The sequence below is a fragment of the Protopterus annectens genome, chromosome 1.part0 (genome assembly GCF_019279795.1).
Source record: "Protopterus annectens isolate FY-2018-M chromosome 1.part0, PAN1.0, whole genome shotgun sequence".
Classification (NCBI taxonomy): Eukaryota; Metazoa; Chordata; order Ceratodontiformes; family Protopteridae; genus Protopterus; species Protopterus annectens.
This window is the reverse complement of record NC_056725.1, coordinates 650,977,729-650,998,503: the sequence shown is the minus strand read 5'-3', so window position 1 is coordinate 650,998,503 and position 20,775 is coordinate 650,977,729. Positions and strand designations below refer to the sequence as shown.

The 20,775-nt window shown below is 43.2% G+C and overlaps 1 protein-coding gene across 1 annotated transcript in view; it reads left to right on the top strand.

Moving 5' to 3' along the window:
* The window catches only part of LOC122793771 (probable ATP-dependent RNA helicase DDX17), a 1,394,853-nt gene that overhangs the window by 1,223,605 nt on the left and 150,473 nt on the right, over positions 1-20,775 (top strand). The window contains exon 11 of the mRNA XM_044061964.1: positions 1,627-1,686. Coding sequence (XP_043917899.1) covers positions 1,627-1,686 — 60 coding nt within the window. The remainder of the gene's footprint in view (positions 1-1,626; positions 1,687-20,775) is intronic.

Below are 20,775 nucleotides of genomic sequence, written 5' to 3'. Positions count from 1 at the left end.
TCCTGTCAGAGATATCTTAGCAGCTTCTTTGAAGTCGTCCACCAGAACCGTGTATGCTAGCAAGTGGCGATGTTTTTCCCTTTGGGCAAACTCCAGGCACATTGATCCCTTTACTGCTCCTGTGCATTCTGTTTTAGATTTCCTGGCTGAAGTTTTTCAGTCAGGATCTTCTTCATCAACAGTCAAAGTTCAACTGGCGGCTATTTCCAAATATCATGTTGGCTTGCAAGATCATAACATTATGTCACATAGACTATGCAAAGCCTTTCTGAGAGGAGTTTTTCTCCTGAAGCCGCCAATAAAACATCCTCCTCCACAATGGGATCTGAATTTATTGTTAGCATCCTTGATTTTACCACCCTTCGAACCGTCTGCTTCATGTTCCTTGAAGTTATTGACCTGGAAAACTGTATTCTTACTGGCTGTCACTTCAGCAAGAAGGGTTTCCGAGATTCAAGCTCTCTGCATCCGTTCCCCTTACTTGGTTTTTCACAAGGACAGGGTATCCTTGAGAACGAATCCGTCCTTTCTCCCCAAAGTTGTTTCTCAAACTAATATTAATCAATCCATCGATCTACCAGTCTTTTTCCCAAATTATTCTGACAGAGCTGAACAAAAGCTTCAATTTTTGGATGTCCATCGTCAGCTCAGGTACTACTTGCATAGAACTAAGCAATTCAGGAAATCGGACCAATTATTTGTCTCCTATGCAGAAAACAGGAAAGGTCTCCCAGTATCTAAAGTGACCTTATCCAGATGGTTGTCTTCCACCATTTCTTATGTGTATTCGCTCAGAGGCAAGCAACTACCTTCTAAACCGAAAGCACACTCAACCAGGAGTCTATCCACTTCTGCAGCCTTTCAGGATAGACTACCCATTGATACCATTTGTGCAGCAGCTACTTGGGCCACTCCTCATACCTTTGTCTCTCATTACAAATTAGATTTGGCCTCCAGGGACAGGGCCAGTTTTGATTCCACAGTTCTCAAGAGTCTGTTCCATTGAGCCACCCGGGATACAGGTGCTAGGGACGCGGTCCCATCCAGCAAGAATGAAGGTGAGATTGACAACTTAACATTTAGAAGTTATGTACCTACCATAACGTTCCATGTTAGTTGTCTTCTCTCGCCTTCTTTCTTGCGTCCCTCCCTCCTTCCCCCTGGCCTGGACAGATCTTGAAGAGTTTCTTCTTCTCAGGTTGTTCCCTCCTGAGTCTTCAATAGAAGAGTCCTTTGTTATGAACTTTTGTTTTCCTAGTTCTACTAGGTTAGTCCTTAGCAGGGTATGTTAGCTACCAAACGAGATCTGAGGTAGTCCCGCCTTGCATCATGGGATATAGGGTTGCCTCGAGCTGGTAAAAGGAGTTCTCAAGCTAAGCAAGTGCCGAGTCCGAGCCGAGGATCGGCTCCGAACCCATCCAGCAAGAAAGAAGGCGAGAGAAGACAACTAACATGGAACGTTATGGTAGGTACATAACTTCTAATTATGGTAAGATTTTACACAAGTTTTTTGTATTTTTGTAGAAGTGCTTTTTTAGTTCTGTAGTCCTCACTGTGTACTTCACTTATTGCACTTTTATCCTTTTTTTGTAGTAAAACTTGTTTTTATTTATTTATTTTTTTCAGAATTCCGTACTGGGAAGGCTCCAATCCTTATTGCAACTGATGTTGCATCTCGTGGTCTAGGTTTGTACTGTAAAGATGCAATGAACACACGTAACAAGTGCTTTAAAAAAAAAGAAAAAGCGTGATTTTCCCCACATGAAAATATTTAACCTAATTTCTGTTTTGTTTTTTATTTAAAGTTTCCTCCTGTTTTAACAGGCAGACTTCAGTCTGCGCCAGGGCCTAGGCATGACCAGTCGATCACCAAGAGGGAGTGGTTATAATGGATTTAGTCCGTCCTTCCATCACCTTGATCGCTGCCAGCACTGTTAACTATTTAGTAGGCTGGTCGTGTAAATTACTTGTATAGAGGGGCTTCAGATAAATGTCCATTCCCTTAAGATTCTAGATTGGAACAGTTTTTAGTATAGCAGCATTTTTTGCAATACAGATGTGAACGTTGTAGATACTTAGTGCCACTTGCTGGAATTTGCACCTTGGTTGACCTGTTTGTATACAGTGTTAATTTATTCCTGCTTCCATACTGTCATTTTTTTGCCAGGCACAGCTTGCCTTTCACTGTGATCCAGCTTCTTGTTCATCAATGTGTGGAAGTTGCAGGAATCAATTCTGCAAGATGCATCTTGTTCGAAGCTTATTTCCACGGCCATTATGCCATGCTGCAAGCATCAGTTTGAACTCATGGAAACTGAATAGTCTCGTCTTGCATGGTTATACTAAAACTGTGTGTTCTTCATAACAGTGTGCTGATTAATGCAGGTAGTTACACCCACGTAAATGCTAATGTGAAATATTGCCTGCAGTCTCCCCACCCTGTCTTGTGGATAATGCATTAGAACTTGGAATCCCTGCATGTTTTTTACTTGCAGGTAGAATGACTGAGAAGTCAAGAACATTTTATTAGTTCTTTGTGGGTTGGGGGATTTGGCTAATTTGTTTTGCTGAGTTAGCATTTTGTCTGCTGTTATCTGAAACCCTGTTAATGTTTTCCTTACTGTTGATGGTTTGCTGTCCTAACACAGTGATGAAACAGTTAAGTGGTATATTTTCCTGCTGTACAAAATATTTTATATCACCCTAGAAGTTTTTTTACATGGGTGTAATGGTAACTCCCTGGCATGAAATCTCCCCAAGTGTCATGTCTTGACCTGCGCAGTCATAACTTTGGGTCTGTCAGTGGTGTGGCCTGCAAATTTAAGAACAGGAAAGCTAGCCACTATTTCATGTTTAGAGTGTGCTGGTAGCTTCTTTGTGCATCTTGCCTAGACATTTAAAAATTTATAATTGGCTACGACTGCTGTAATCTTCCCCTCTTCAAACAAAAAGGGAGCGTACAGTCTGTTTCTTGTTACTAAAATTGCTGATTTGGGCTCTTGATTTGCTGCCTGCTAAGTACATAAATTAATACATAAGCTTAAAAAAGCTGCATACAGTGAGGAATTAATTCCTTTGTCCAGAATTTGATATTGGCATCCAACTTAAGATGCATTTGTTTCTTTTAGCTGGCAGATTGTGCTCTTTATTTAGAAAGCACTTTCTTGGGAAGGCAGATTGAGGTCTCAGGTAAGTTAATATGTTCTTGTAAATTTAATTCAGATTTAAAAATAGAAATTAAGTAATAACTTTTTTGTATAATATGCATTGTGAACTTCATCTTATTTTTTATTTCCCAAATCATAGATGGAGTTGACCTTGATTAACCAGCATTTTTAGTTATCCATGTTTCTCTGTTTAAAAATGCTCAAACTTCGTCCATTTTAGTGTCTGTGAGAAAATTAAGTATTAATTAGAAGCTATTCCCCACTCCTGCTTTGTAACAAAAGTGGGTTTTGAAGCTGTAGGTTTCTTAGCAGTCATTGTTTTGAACGTTTAGTGTCTGATTACTTTGCCTTTTAAATTTATCTCCCATTCAGTATTTATGAAATGTTACTTCTCTTGTTTTGCAGAGCATTTAGTATTGTCTCAGTTGGGAGACCTCACTGTAGATTGTGTAGTGTTTTGGATTTGCTCTTTCAAAGAAATGTGTAAAACTGTATAATTAAAATAGTTTTTAAAAGCAAGGTTGTCCTGCTGTAGCCTTTGCTCACTTTCTGGCAGGTTTTTATTGCACTGATTGTATTTAAAGCTTTCTTTTCTTGGTCATCTGTTACTAAAGGATGAAGCAGCCCATTAACGAGTTCATAGCTACAGGCTTGGGAGCTGCCTTGAGGCTGAGGATCCCTCCCGAGTTTTCAGTACCAAATGAAGCAGCATTTAGAGAATTGTAGGAGGCACAGAGCAACAAAGCCTAAGGAGCCCTCATTATTGTAATGAGAAACAGACACAAACCTATCCCTTTTGTGAACAGTTAAATGGCGACTGTTTTTTTTTCCTCTCCTCCCCAAAATTGAGCAGTCTGGGCAATTGATGCAGCTTGGCCCTTGGTGTTATAGTAAAAATTTTGACTTTCTCGGAAAAGTGTCGGAGGACCTGATAGCATCAGCCAGTGTTCTCCGGTGCTTTAACAGCATAATGGGCTACAGAGAAGCATCTAGCCAAAACAAGAACGTGTGGGGACTTCTCGCTACCATGGACACTCGATGCATGCTCCCCGCTCCAGTGGTCCCGTGTCAGAGGGCGGAATTTCGAAAGGAGGCCGCCAAAGCAGAGAGACGGGATTGGCTGCAGCAGATTACACAGGAGGGAGTGTGCATCGGTCTGGTAAAAAATGTTTACATATAAAGCAATCTGTATTTTATTCTGGATATTTTAATATTCTTTTAAAATGCAGATTCTTTTTTTACTTTGGTTAATAGAAATTTTTAACTACTTTTGATCAAGTAATTTGCCTAGTATTGCTTGTTTATGGATTGATGCGTTCAGATGTAATGCAGTCCTCCAGTTAATTATCTGTATGATTTACATCAGTTAGTAGTAGTTCTGAAGGTTCACTAAATATGCTCTTTTGTCTAAATGTTCACTTGACTTGTGATTTAATAGCATTTAGGACTTGGTTGGATAGAGAAATTTGCCAGTACAGTAATACACACAGCTTCTGAGTTCACTTATGTAGCGTAGCAGTTCCAGTTTGCCCATTGTTACAGTTTATTGTTCATGCAAGGATTTGGGGTTTGCAGATTATATTAATACTTTGTAATTTAAGTGTATAAACGTACCCAGAAGAGAGTAGGAAAGTTTTGTTACTTTGTCTACCAGTTTCATCATCAAGGCCAGGCACAGCTGAGTAGTTCCCCTTTAGTATTTGGCATATACTGTTAAGTGTATTTGATTTCTCACCTTTACCCAATTTGCATTTCAGAAAAATGCAGAAGTCTGCCTCAAAATTGGATATGTAATTTGGACTTATTTTAGAGAAAATTGTATGCAAGTTGCAGGTCCTTCTAATTTATGCTCTGCTCTTTCCTAGAGCACAGTATCAGACTTGAAATCATAAAGGCAGTCTAGGCCATCAGGTTTACATGGTTGTGGAATTTTCCATTGACAAATGAAGTTCTTGCTAGTTTACAATTAATAGCAGTCCTTCCTTTGTTTTCATCAGTTGAAACTTTGTCTGGCAGCCTCAATAGTGAAAAACTGACACTACCTCTAGAGGGTATATTGTTCATTCTTGCCTTCTATGTAAGCATTTTGAGCGTGGTTCTTTACCTTACTTTGCTGGTTGCATTTTTAATGAATGTTTGGATCCCTTGCCATCAAATTTTGCAAAGCAGGTCTTGAAAGACCTATGGGAAGACTCAACATACTGATCACCTCTGCATTAGTATTACTTAAGGGATTTTGTGGAGGTGATGTCAGAACTAACAGGTCAACCCTGACTTTTTCTAAGAACACACTGTGAGTGTAGCTCCTCTTGCTGTTGGTCGCATGTGTTCAGGCATCTTTCAAAACTTAAATACCCAGTCCTAGGATATTTTTCCCTGAGTTGAAGAAAAAAACACCATTAAAATAAAAACCTTTCTCCAAAAAGCCTGTAAACATTTGAATTCAAAAGGTAAGACTCTGGTTTCTCTCCCTGTTTCTAATGTACTTGGGGAATCAGTGGAGAAGTATACCATGAATGATTTTTGGCCCTAACTGGAAGGAAATGCAAATTGATCATTGTAAGCAAAAGCGGATGTTTGAAAAAAGGTATGACATGACATGCTGACAAATGATGAGAAAGACAGCAAATGGGTCTCATTCAGTTTGTCCCTGTTCCCCTCTGTTGAGTGGCTGGCTGGTCCATGCCAGAGGATTGGTTTTGGATTGACAGACAAGATAGATGGATATAAATTGGTGTATTTCAGTGGTGCAGATTAGAATTTTGGCAGAGTTATTCATGGGAATGCCCCTACTCCCCACAATACTCTGAGATAGTCCTGGAAAATCTGAAAAAGGCAATAGACTATGGGTGCAGCCTGTATTTGTTGGACAAGAAGGAAGGTGGTTTTACCACAGGTTATTTTGCAGACCATTTTTTAAGCTCTGTCCTGGCTGAACTGGTAACCTGATATCAAACTCAATGTGCTTACTCAAGGACTGCTTAAGAGGACTCTGGTAGTCATACTAGAATTTAAAAAATGTGCGTATCTCTACATTCTGGCTAAGACCACAAGAATTTCTTCAGATTTAGATTAGTAGGCAGGCAACACTACAAGTTTACCTCCTTTCATTTATGCCACCCTCAACACCCATGCACACACGCGTGCACGCGCACACACACACACACGCACACACTCTTAAGCAGATTGCCTCCTGCTGCTATCAGTATTTTTGAGAATCAAGAAGTCTTTGTCCGGGCTTGAATGACCTGCCACATCTGGGCATTTCGTTGGTGTGAGATAGACAGGTCCTTGGCCTTGAATGTGTCCAGCCTTACCATCCTAGCATTTTCTGTCACATCCAGCCTGGAGCCAGAGGGCCACTGTTGAGCACTGACTGGCAGCTTTTCCTGCCCCAAGAGAAGGGACTCGTGTTCTAATTACCCCTTTTCTAGATTTGGCCCAGGTGTGGAGTTTCCTGTAAGTGAGATTTTAAGAGCCACATGTTGGCATTAATCCTCAAAGCTCGTGGAGCTGTATTACATACACACAGCCAGTAGAACCTGAGGGGATTGGGGCCCCAACACTTGTCTTTCTCTCTCTGGGAATAGTTTTGACTATGAGCTGCATGAGTTTTGTACTAGCCAGAGTATGTGAATGATACTGCTAGGAGAAGCAGATCTGTTATTGGGATTCAAGTTGCTTGCATTTAGGATGGATGAAAAGTGGAGCAGGACAAAACAAGACATATTACTTGAGGGATTTTATTGAGGTGATGTCAGAACTTAGAAAAGCTCAGGATTGACCTAGAAAACTCAGAGTGTGCAGCTCCTCTTGTTGTCGGTCACATGTCTTCAAACAGCTTTCAAAACTTAAATATCCTAGCCTTGTAGGCAGCACTCTTGGTTCTGCCTCTGCTTTTTTCTGAGCTTGTTAGGGCATTTTTATAGACTGCATTCCTCAGAGGGCCCTTGCTGTTGGCTCAGAAGCTGGACAGCTTTCTAAGCATACAACGTTTGGTGTTGGGGAGAAAGATTTTGCCCTTCCCTCAGCAGGAGATACCTCAGAAAGTGGCTTAAAAACTATGCTGCATGTCAAAAAGGAAAGTAGACCAACACAAGGCAAGAAAAAAAAAAACTAGTGGTTAAAGCTTTAGTAGATGTAATGAGAGAGATTTTAGCAGAAGCTTATCTGTTGGCCCCACTTGAATATTCCTTGCTCCTTTGTCCCACCATCTCTAGCAACTGTGTCCTGCTTATTTCTACCCATTCAAAAGCAGAAGGGGTTTTATTACGACCTTCTCTGAAATTTTAGCATACAGGATGGACATTGACCTTTTCACAGTGTTTGCATCAAAATGGCAGCTCTCCCAATAGGATCCACTCTCCTGATGTTCATCGTGCATACAGCTGCAGTAATCACAGATGGGTTCTCTGCCGTCAGACGGTCCCTCGGTCGGCCGAATTCCAAAGTCTAGGTCTGGCGTCTGTTGTCGCTTTCCTTCCTGACGTCAGTGAGGCAGGGGTATATAAGACACAGCCAACGCCATTTTCTTCAGTCTTTTTTGCCGCACGGTGCCCGAAGCAGAAGCAGTTCGCAAGTGCCGGTCGGCCAGCTCCTGAATTTACGAAAAATTGGAAACCGAAGTCTTCTTTAAAGCTAAGTACCCCGTTGGGGAAACTTTTCTTGCCTCAGACCGATGTCAGAAAAAGTTAACAATTGTATTTCTTATGGGAAGCAAATACCGCATAAGGATTTCCATTCCCTCTGCATACCTTGTTTAGGCCCAGACCACGACGTCTCGGGCTGTCGCTTTTGCGCTACTTTCAATAAGCGCACTATTGAGTGTCGGGCGGAGTTCGCCCAACACTATTTTGGTAAAGCCTTTGATTATAAAATGTCGTCGGAGACTCAGACTACCATTTTGTCCAAAAAACGCAAGGACAAGGACCGACACTCGAGGCCCGCGGTCTCCACCGACACCACGCCAACACCGGCTACACATATGGTTCTCATCGAGACGCCTATGCAGTCCCTGACTACCGACGACACTTCTTTATCGGTGTCTTCTGTAACCGAGACCGCAGGTACCTCGGCCCATACCCAGACTACAACCACCGAAGCAACTGTGAGCGCTGAGCCTCCTAATGTGGACAGGTCCACTTCCACCCATGGTGTCTTTAGACCCTCATCTTCCTTTTCCATTAAGGCCTTTACTAAGTCAAAATCAGCCAGACATCCCAAGAGGCCTGTTGCACAGAGCCCTTCTCCAGGCCCCATGCCTAAAAAGCAGATGCTAAAAATGGCTGAGGATTTAATTACTCTTATGAGGGGTTCCCAACCCCCTCCAGACAAGAGACCCAGAGTGGAGGAAGATTCTCCCTCTTCTGATCAGGGCTCCATTTTTCAGAGCATTCTGATGTAGAGGAACACTCTTAATCCCCTTTTGAAGATTCTGATGCAGAGCAGTCCATTCCTTCTGTATCCCCTCCAGAGGATTTTTCTTTTGGGGAAACCTTGCACACCTTGAGGGAACACTTCCATTGGGAAGGCCAAGACTTTTCTGATTCCAAGAAAAGACTTAGAGAATTTCTTTTGTTACCTCAACACAGACCTCTGGCGATACCTCCTGTCTTGGACATACTTGATAATGTTTATTCGGAGGCTTGCCTTAATCCAGATTCCCTGCCTCCTGCACCAGTCAAGCCTGATAGGTACTACAGAGTTCCTAACTCTCACCAATTTCTTTACAAAAGCCATAATGCTGACCCTGAAACCATTTCTCAAGGCCCCAAGGGTATGAAGGCCTCTACTGCCAAGAATCCACTACCTTCCGAAAGAGAGTCAAGATCCTTAGAAAGGTGGGGAAAAAAGGTATATACCTCGGCCACCCTCGCCATGAGGGCCTTAAATTGTCAGTTCCATATGCTTAAATATCAGCAGTTTCTGTTATCACAATTAAGAAATAAAATGTCTCAACCTGAACAACCAGATTTGAAGGAGTTGCAGGATATGTTGCATGGTGCAGAACAAGTGGGTAAACACACCTTACAATGTGGCTATGATGCCCTAGAGGCCTCAAGTAGAGCTGCTGTTACAGGATCAGTCATTCGTAGACAGGCCTGGCTTAGGGAACAAATCTTGCCTGATCATGTGAAAGCTAAACTACTAGATGCTCCTTTACAAAAGGATGTGCTTTTTGGTACTAATGCAGAGGAGATACTACGGAAAATGGAAGAAAAAGCCAAATCTATGCAAACTGTCAAAGCTTTTCTACAGGTTCAACCACCACGTTTTAGCAGAAATTGGCCTACAAAAAACTGGTCCTTTCCAGCCACGGACAAGCCCCAAAGACGTAGATACAGGCGCACAAGGGGCAGAGGACAATCACAAGGATCATATAAAGGCAGGCAATGGCAAACTCCAGCACCAAGAGGTGGCGAAGACAGTGCACAACAATACAGGAAACAAACCCAATGACTTCCTCCTTTCCATGCCAAGCAAGTCTCAGCTGGCAGCCCCCTTGGGAGGAAAACTGGCATTATTTGCAAGAAATTGGCATATTGTCACAACAGACAAATGGATCCTGGACGTTATAAACAGAGGCTACAGATTTTATTTTCACACTCTTCCAAAAATGAGAGGCATGCCAAACCTGCCACACAATCAAAAGGCAGAGGCACAACTACAAATTTCAAAGCTCATAGACATGAAAGCTATTCAAGAGGTTCCTACTCATGAATAAGGTCAAGGTTTTTATTCCAGGCTATTTCTGGTACCAAGGAAAGGAACCGACTGGAGACCCATTTTGGACTTATCCATCCTAAACACATTCTTACTCGTACCAAAATTCAAGATGCTCACATTACAGCAGCTTCTTCCCATGCTGGGCAAGGAGTTTTGGCTGGTAACATTGGACCTCAAGGAGGCATACCTGCATGTCCCAATCAGACGAAGTTGCAGAAGATACCTCAGATTTCTTGCAGGTTCAATCCACTTTCAATTTTCTGCATTGCCCTTTGGCTTATCTACTGCGCCCAGAGTATTCACGAAATGCCTGGCATCAGTAATTGCCTACTGCAGACTTCAAGGGATACAAATTTACCCTTATTTGGAGGACTGACTGGTCCAAGCGGACAGCAAGCACATACTTCTGGAACATCTGGCTTATGTAACACAGTTACTGAATTCTCTGGGATACACAGTCAACAAAGAGAAATCCAGGCTAACACCATCTCAGAAAATAACTTTCCTGGGTGCCAACTTGGACACAAACACCCAGATGGCCTATCTTACGCCAGAAAAACAAGGGCAACTAACTCACTACTTCAAAATACTAGCAAATTGTAGAAGGCTTACTGCAAGGAAAATCCTGCAGGCTCTGGGCTTCATGGCATCTTGCATTCTTTTAATCCCATGTGCAAGGTTGCACATGAGGAAACTTCAATGGTACCTAAAAAACCTATGGTCTCAACACAGCCATAGTTTGGAAACAATAATACCAATAATTCCATGTTTACAAAAGGAATTTCTATGGTGGGCCCAAGCATGCATATCAAACACAGGTCTCCCATTCTGCAAGCCTCAAGCAATTCAAGTCATCACAACAGACGCCTCAGATTACGCCTGGGGGGCGCACATGACAGACATGTGAATTCAGGGCAAATGGTCCAAAAGGAAAAGCACCTTCATATCAATCAAAAAGAAATGCTAGCAGTGATAAATGCAGTTACAGCTTTCAAGGACCTTCTGCATCCAGGACAATTATTGATAAGAACAGACAACACCACAGTAATGTGGTACATAAACAAACAAGGAGGAACACATTCATACCCCCTGTGCAGACTAGCCATGACACTTTGGAACTTGGCTCTGGAATGGCAAATCGAACTTCAAGCACAGTACTTGCCAGGTTTGGAAAACACACTGACAGACAATCTAAGCAGAAATATGACAGAGCCACACGAATGGAAGTTGCATCCTCAAGTGTTTACAAAGATAATCCAAGCGTGGGGAAGGCCAGACATAGATCTCTTCGCCTCCCACAGGAATCATCAATTGGAAAAGTTCTGTTCAAGGACCTTTCATCCAAAGGCCCTGGAGAGTGGACGCCCTCTCATTCAGTTGGACAGCATGGACAGTTTACGCTTTCCCACCTCTGCCTCTTCTGCCCAAGGTGCTCTTGAAAGCAAGAGCAGACAGACCGAAGATGATACTGATTGCTCCAGACTGGCCAAGACAACATTGGTACCCACTCCTGAGGAGCCTAACGCATTCTCCTCCCTGGCCCCTACCTCTAATGCCTCTTCTACTGACTCAACACAGCTACAAAACTCTTCACAGTCAGTTGAAAACTCTCAATCTCGCTGCATGGAAAATTCCTTAACACAACAGACCCTACTCCCCAAAGAGGTGCAGGATGTCATTTTGGAGGCCAGAAGGCCATCTACTAGAAAGGCTTACTCCGCTAAATGGAAACGGTTTTGTTCTTGGAATGAGAAAAAAGGCCAGGATCCTAGAAAACTGAATTTGCCTCTGTTATTACAGTATCTAGCTGAGCTGCTGAACAGTGGACTTTCATTTTCCTCCATAAAAATCCATGCCTCAGCCATTTCTGCAGAATTCAACACTGATCCACCCTTATTCTCTCACCCACTCTTAAGACAGTTCCTCAGAGGGGCTAAGAATATAAGACCACCAAGGAAACAACCAATACCAGCCTGGGATCTTAATTACATTCTAGAAAAATTAACATTGTCTCCCTTTGAACCAGCTGCCTCAACTGATTTGCAATATTTGTCCTGGAAAACAGCTTTCCTTCTGGCCATTACCTCAGCTCGTAGGGTTTCAGGACTACAAGCCCTCATGGCTGTGCAGCCCTTTCTCATCTTCCATCAGGACAGGGTTTCCCTTCGAACCAACCCGTCATTTATGCCTAAAGTGGTATCCATGGTAGCTTTAAATCAAGCCATACATTTACCTACCTTTTACCCCAATCCTCAAAACAAAGGGGAAAGGCTGCTACACTCCTTAGACATCCATAGACAGCTACGTTATTATTTGGACAGAACAAAGCCTTTCAGGAAATCAGAACAACTCTTTGTGTCCTATGCTGTAGGAGCTCAAGGGAAGTCAGTCACCAAACAGACAATTTCTAAATGGATAGGCCACTGCATACGGTTTTGTTACTCCTATCATGGAAAATCTGTCCCTACGGGCATCAGATCCCCCTCCACCAGGGCCACAGCTACCTCTACAGCCTTCCTCAGAGGAGTTCCTACCAAAGATATTTTGGATGCAGCCACTTGGAGTTCTGTGCATACCTTCACAAAACACTACCATCTGCCTTTATATTCCAAAACTAGAGCAGGCTTTGCCACTGCCGTGTTGCAGGGCATTCTGGCTCAGCCCAGTTCTACCTAGTGCCTACCACCCTGTGCGTAGCTTTGGGATTCTACCCATCTGTGATTACTGCAGCTGTATGCACGATGAACATAGTACAGTTTTGTACCTACCATAAATGTAGATGTTCGAGTGCTAATACAGCTGCAGTATAGGTTACCCTCCCTCCTTCCCCTCTTGGTAAAGGCCTAGGGCCTAACCCTTCTTCATACAACCTGTCTGGGTTATCCTTCTATGGTATATTTGCTTGCATCTACTGATTTTTGATTATTTTGCATTGCATGTACATATATATATATATATATATATATATATATATATATATATATATATATATATATATATATATATATAATTTATGTATTGCCTTCCTTCTGGGGGCACCTGACATCTGGGGCAAGAAAGACTGAAGAAAATGGCGTCGGCTGTGTCTTATATACCCCTGCCTCACTGACGTCAGGAAGGAAAGCGACAACAACCGACGCCGGACCTAGACTTTGGAATTCGGCTGACCGAGGGACCGCCTGACGGCAGAGAACCCATCTGTGATTACTGCAGCTGTATTAGCACTCGAACATCTACATTTATGGTAGGTACAAAACTGTACTTTTTGATGATTGAGGCAAACACTAGAGGCCCCTATATGCTTGCCATTGAAAATTAATTGAGCAGAAACCACCAAGTTGATATAATTAAAAAAAACTGTTTAATAAAATCTCATAAGTGATTTCAAGACGAGCCCTTCATCAGATGAGCATCACAATAAAAATCTCACTAACATTTATACAAACTGAAATCTTAAAACAACCAGTCAACATCAATAATTTACACTCCAGTGTTTAATTTGTGGCCGGTCACGAGATTTTCTTTGTCTTTTCATTGCTGGACTTCTTGTAAATGGGTGACCAGCTTGGTGTTCCTACACCAGTCTCTGCCATTTTTACTACAGGTAGTTTGTGGTGTCTATAAACACACAGCACAGGATTAACTTTCAGCTGTGTCAGTGTTCATCCTGTTGAGTGGCCACTCTAGCTGCAGGAAAGAGCTATTTCTGTCCCTTCATGCTTTCAGTGCTAAATTGGATGAGTAATGTATCACCTGTTCAGCATAAGTCTTATTTTTGAGCTGCTACCCCCTTTTGGGGGTATATGAGGGTTTTTTTTTTTTGGGGGGGGGCTGAACCTCCTGGATATGGTGGAACAGAGATCAGCAGGAGTTCCATAATTATCTGCTGAAGAACCTGAGGGCAGACTCTATGAGCACTGCTACAGGGTCTGCGATAGTCCCAGCTCTAGGCTCCTTGGCCAGTAGTAAGAACAATGGTGGGGGGGGGTGCACATTTTCTACTTTAGTTATAAATGTCAAATGTGTATGATGAAATAGCTAGAATATCCTCAAGCAATTGGGGGGTTTCCAGAGGTACCAGGTATCTGTACACACAATGAGATTGCTTTCAACGTTGGGAAATACTTTTAAAGGTAGCTATGACTGTTTTGATGCTTTTACAGTAAGTGGGTAGCCAAAGGCATAGTAGTGGCCAGACCTACCAATATCTAAGGATTCAGCCATTCCCAACAGATAAGTAGTTAAATGATATTCTGAGTAAGTTTCCAGGAAATGTATGGGGGGGGGGCAAACAATCAGTAAAGCATCCCCCTCTTTTCTTTTTTTTTTCCCCACTAAACAATATAAGCAGAAATGGGTTATTGGAAAAAAATTGCTGCAGTGGTAGAGGCTAGAGCAAGTAAGGAGATGTCACATCTCTTGTACTCGGGCAAATAAATAAATGCTAATTATGCATCCTTTGTCCACCTTCCCCCTGCGTCTTGAGAGGATGAATCAATGTCAAAGAAAAACTGCTGAGACAAGTAAGTAGCAGAAATTAGCAACAGTTTGCAGATGTTCTTCATCTCACATTGCTGCAGTCCTAACACTTGGGTAGTCCGCTGTCCCAGTCGGCCCGAATAGCAAAGTATAAGGCTGACGTCGGTCAGGGCGCATTTGTCTGACATCAGGACGTCAGGGTACAAATGCGCATGACCGACGTCATATCCTCAGTCTTTTTTGCCGCATGGTCCGATGCAGAAGCAGTATTGCGAGTGCAGGTTGGCGTTCTGAAATTTTCTGAAGTCGGAGTTTCAGACCGAATCAAAGTTGGCTAAGTACCCCGTTGGGGAATATTTTGGTTTTTTCTTGCCTCAGTATTTAACCGGATGTCAGAAAAAGTGAATAACTGTATTTCTTGTGGGAAACATACCTCATAGGGATTATCATACCTTGTGTATACCTTGCTTAGGGCCTGAGCACGACGTTGTTGGCTGTCGCTCTTGTGCTAGATTTAACAAACGCACTATTAAGAGAAGATTAGATTGTGCCAGGTTAGTTTTTGGGAAGCATTGTAATTACAACATGCCGTCGGATGCTCCGACGCCCGCTTCGTCTAAAAAGCGCAAGGACAAAGCAGCGAAGCCTAGGGTTGAAGAACCGTCTGTCCCGGACGTCTGTTCTTTAGAGGGCTCGGTGGAGCCGGTGGTTCTGCCAGAAGTTCCTTTGGATTCTCAGGGAGGGACTTTACTGTTACAAGATGTGTCCTCTCAGGAGGTAGGCCAGGCTGAAGGGGCTTCTCAGGTAGCTGTTCTCCCCTCCTTTCCTAAGGTGGTTAGGCCCTCCCCTTCTGTTTCCAAGGCTTCTTCTAGAGGCAGGCCAGGGTTAACTTCAGTGGGGGTCTCCCCTAGTTCTTCAGGGTCTCTGCCTAAGAAGCATATGCTTAAAATGGCAGAAGATTTGATTACTATGATTAGAGGTTCTATGCCCCCCCCCCCTGATAAGAGGCCTAGGGTGGAACCTGAGCTTGAGAGTTTTGAGCAGTGTTCGGAGGCTTCTGAGTCTTCGGCTGAGGACTTGCAGGAGTATCCTCCTTATTCTGATTCTGATGTAGATGATTCTACTCCTTCGGCTTCTCCTCCTGAGGATTTTTCTTTTTCAGAGACTCTTCATTCCATGAGGGAGCATTTTAAATGGGAAGGTCAAGATTTCTCTGATTCCAGGAAAAGGCTTAGGGAATTTTTGTTTCTACCCCAGCATAGGCCTTTGGCTATACCTCCTGTTCTGGATGTGGTAGAGGATGTTTTGCAGAGGCTTCCTGAACCCTGATTCTTTGCCTCCTGCCCCAGTTAAACCGGATAGGTATTATAGGGTGCCTGAAGCTCATAAGTATCTTTTAAGAGTCCTAGGGCAGACCCAGAAACTGTTTCTCAGGGCCCTAAAGGTGTTAAGGCTTCTGTTGTTAAAAATCCTGTTCCTTCTGATAAAGAGGCAAGGTCTTTGGATAGATGGGGAAAGAAGGTGTATACTTCTTCCACTTTAGCCATGAGGGCTTTGAATTGCCAATTTCACATGTTGAAATACCAAAATTATCTCCTTTCACAATTGAAGTCTAAGGTAGATGCTCTGGCGGAAGGTATTGAGTGTAAAGAGTTGCAGGATTTAGTTCATGTTTCTGAACAGGTGGGTAAGCATTCCTTGCAATGTGGTTTTGATGCTGTACAGGCCTCTTCGAGGGTGGCAGCCACTGGTTCTGTTCTTCGCAGGCATGCCTGGCTGAGGGATCAGAATTTAGCTGAACATGTAAATACTAGGATTTTAGATGCTCCTTTACAATCTGATGTGTTATTTGGTGCGCCTGTGGAGGCAGTTTTAAAGAAAATGGAGGACAAGGCTAAGTCTATGCAGACTGTTAAAGATTTTTTGCAGGTTCAGCCTCCAAAGTTTAGTAGAAATTGGCCTACTAAGGGGTGGACATATCCTTCTTATGATTCTCAGTCTAGGGGTAGATCTAGACGTGGTAGGGGCAGAGCTCAAGGTTCTTTTAGGCCTAGAACAGGGAGTTCACCTGCCCAGTCTTCTGGTGAGGGCAGGGGTCAGTCCTTTCGTAAGCAGACCCAATGACCTGCCTTTTCAGCTGCCAGAGCCTTCTCGTCTGGCAGCACCTTTGGGTGGAAGGCTGGCACTTTTCAAAGAAAATTGGAGTGTTATTACCCAAGACAGATGGGTATTGGATATCGTTCACCACGGTTACAGGTTTTATTTCCATACCTTGCCTCCTTTCAAAGGCATGCCAGACATTCCTCCTATGCAAAGAAAAGAGGCTCACAAGCAAATTTCTGTGTTACTCCAGATAGGGGCCATTCAGCCGGTTCCTGTGCCAGAAAAGGGCCTAGGATTTTATTCTCGCCTGTTCCTAGTACCAAAAAAGGGGAACACGTGGAGACCAATTTTGGATTTGTCTATCCTCAACACTTATCTGGACATTCCCAAGTTCAAAATGTTGACGTTACAACAGCTTTTACCTCTGCTGGGCAAAGATCACTGGATGGTAACTTTAGATCTCAAGGAGGCTTACCTTCATGTGCCTATCAGACTCAGTTGCAGGAAGTATCTGCGTTTCCGAGCTGGGAATTCACATTATCAGTTCTCTGCATTGCCCTTTGGCTTATCTACTGCGCCCAGAGTATTCACAAAAGTTCTGGCTCCAGTCATAGCTTTCTTCAGGCTAAAAGGAATACAAATCTATCCTTACTTGGACGACTGTCTGATTCTGGCTCAAGAAAAGGACGAGCTTTTGCAGCATCTGGAATATGTGATAGCAGTGCTAAGATGCCTGGGGTATTCTGTGAACGAAATAAAGTCCAGTCTAGTACCCTCTCAAGACATGTGCTTTCTGGGTGTGAGACTGAATACAGCAGCCCAGATGGCCTTTTTAACCCCGGACAAACAAAAGAGTCTATCCCTTTACTTCCATCAACTATCTCATCAGTCCGGGCTGACTGCAAGGACAGTCCTTCAAGCCTTAGGGTTCATGGCATCTTGTATTCTGGTGCTTCCCAATGCCAAACTGCATATGAGGAAGCTGCAATGGTATCTCATAAATGTATGGACACAGCACTGCCAGGATTTGGACACTGTCATTCCAATAATACCTTGCATTCAAAAGGAATTTTTGTGGTGGGCTCAGGAATGTCACCTAAACAAGGGACTCTCTGTGACCCGGCCAGAGGCGAGTCAGATTCCATTCAGATGAGCTCCCCAAGCTATGTCTGAGGCATCTGTCGTTAGAAAGTGGATACAAGACAAGTGGCCTGCCAGACTACAGCATCTACATATCAACATGAAGGAGATGTTAGCAGTCCAGTTTGCATTAATGGCTTTCAAGGAGTTACTTCTTCCAGGGCAGGTGTTGATTCTAACAGACAACACAACTGTCATGTGGTACATCAACAAGCAAGGGGGAACACATTCTTATCCTCTATGCAGGCAAGCAATGATTTTGTGGGAGACTGCGCTCAGCTTGCAGCTAAATCTTCAGGCAAGGTTTCTGCCAGGAGCACAGAACTCCTTAGCAGATGTGTTAAGCAGGCAAATCATGGATCCCCACGAGTGGAAACTGGATCTTCATGTATTTGAAATTGACAGTGTCATGGGGAACTCCAGACATAGATCTGTTCGCTTCTCCACTAAACCACCAGCTGCCAAAGTTTTGCGAAAAGGTTTCATCACACAGCTTGGAAAGTGGATGCTCTTTCGTTCAGTTGGGAAAATCTTCATGTGTATGCCTTTCCACCTCTGCCTCTCCTCCCAAAGGTACTCCTAAAGGTCAGACAAGACAAGCCAAGGATGATTTTGATAGCTCCAGATTGGCCTCGGCAACACTGGTACCCATTACTGAGGAATCTGGTAAGGAAGCCTCCATGGCCTTTACCTTTAATTCCACACCTTTTGTCTCAGAGGGACGGTCATCTACTCAATGTCAAGCTTCACTCTCTTCATCTAACAGCCTGGCATATTCTGTTTTGAACCACAGCAGGTCTCAACTTCCTCAACAAGTTTTGAATGTGATTATGGAAGCCAGAAGACCTAGTACACGTAAAGTGTATGCAGAAAAATGGAAGAGATTTTTATTTTGGAGTGCAGCAAAGGATTTGGATGTTTCTGAGCCTAATTTGAGTGTGGCTCTTCAATATCTTACTGAGTTATTGGACAAAGGTTTGTCTTTCTCTTCCATTAAGATTCATGCTGCAGCAATTTCGCTCACTATGATTGTGACCCACCATTGTTTTCTCATCCTTTGTTCAAGCAATTTCTTAGAGGGGCAAAGAATATAAGACCCCACGTAGAGCTCCTACTCCTGCTTGGGACCTCAATTTTGTGTTGGAGAAACTTACTCTACAACCTTTTGAGCCTCGGCTACTGCTGAATTGAAATATTTGTCATGGAAGACTGCTTTTTTGTTGGCCATTACTTCTGCAAGGAGGGTTTCTGAATTGCAGGCCCTTATGGCGGTTGAGCCTTTTTTGATTTTCCATAAGGATAGGGTATCATTACGTACTAATCCTTCCTTTATGCCTAAGGTGGTTTCTAGTGTGGCTTTAAACCAAACTATTCATTTGCCTACTTTTTATGCAGATCCCCAAAATAGGGGGGAAAAGATTTTGCACACTTTAGATGTACACAGGCAGTTGCGTTATTATTTAAGCAGGACTAGGGATTTTAGGCAGTCTCAGCAGTTGTTTGTTTCTTTTGCTTTGAGTTCTCAGGGCAAGCCTGTGTCAAAACAAACTATATCTAAGTGGATTGGGTTTTGCATTGCATTCTGTTATTCCCATCATGGCAAGGAGATTCCAGCTGGGATTAGGCCTCATTCCACTAGGGCTACTGCCACTTCAACAGCATTTCTAAGGGGGGGTGGCAACTAAGGATATTTTGGAGGCAGCTACTTGGAGTTCAGTGCATACTTTCTCCAAGCATTACCACCTTCCTCTCTATTCTAAATCCAGGGCTGGTTTTGCCACTGCTGTGTTGCAGGGCATGTTGGCAGCTCCTGCTTCATTATAGTTTAGCCATCCTCCCTTACCTCTGCTTTGGGATTCTACCCAAGTGTTAGGACTGCAGCAATGTGAGATGAAGAACATAGTACAGTTTTGTACCTACCATAAATGTAGATGTTCGAAGATCCACATTGCTGCAGTCCAATTTACCCTCCCTCCTTCCCCTCTGTGATTAGGGGTGGTTGTGTGGGTGGGGTTCTATTTTTGTAAATTTGTATATATTGTACATATATTGGGTACAGGAGTGTTTGGTGTTTTTTGGTTTTGGCCTTATCTTTTTAGGGTCTTCTGACATCTGGGGCAAGAAAAGACTGAGGATATGACGTCGGTCATTCGCATTTGTACCCTGACGTCCTGATGTCAGACAAATGCGCCCTGACCGACGTCAGCCTTATACTTTGCTATTCGGGCCGACTGGGACAGCGGACTACCCAAGTGTTAGGACTGCAGCAATGTGGATCTTCGAACATCTACATTTATGGTAGGTACAAAACTGTACTTTTAACGTTCAGGACCTTTTTTTCTTAGGATTGTGTTCCCTCCTACCAATCTTGACAGAATTGGCACAATTATGTAGAACTATAGAAAGCCAGAGGCTGCAGGGGCTCCCTCCTAAGTAGGGCTTAAGCAATTGAAAGGTTAGTTTTCATTGAATAGTAGGAAATCCCTGGAAGGTTGCAACTAGGAAAGTGTGTATCATGTGAGAATCAATGTGGAGGTACTTCAAATCCCTGTAGAAACAAGAACTCCATTTCTTTGTAGGTGTCAGTTAGTAGGCACACTGGCATCTTGCACAGCAGTGGGAGTAATACTTTTTTGTGGTGACCATGCCACTCTGTTTAATGTTGCAGTGTCACAGCCGAATCTACTTACTTGTAGTGAGCCAGCCAGTGGTGCAAGTCCATGAGGAATTTTTTTCAGGATACCCTTGTTTTTGTAGAATTGACCTATCAGGCAGATGGATTTTCTCGTTTTAATCTACCAGATATTAAGATCTTGCTGCCCTTGAATTAGGTGTCGGGCCCTAGAACATCTCACTTCTGGAACTTGCCCTAGTCGTATTTAACTACTGGAAGTCTGGCAAAGAAATATGTTGGTATGTGTAAAAGCCCTAGTTGTCCACCACTGGTGGTAGCAAAACCCTTAGCAAAGTGGAAGTTTTCTCTTTTGTCTGGCTTTTATATTGGTGAAGAGAACTAGGACCCAAGTTGTGCTTTGCTAGTCTTTCTTGTGTGACATGACTCCTAACGTAGCACTGTCGTGTGGGTCACCCCTGGCAAATGTCTCTTGAGGAGACTTTAAAAATGATTTTTGGTGGGGTTCAAAGATGTTGAACTCCTGCA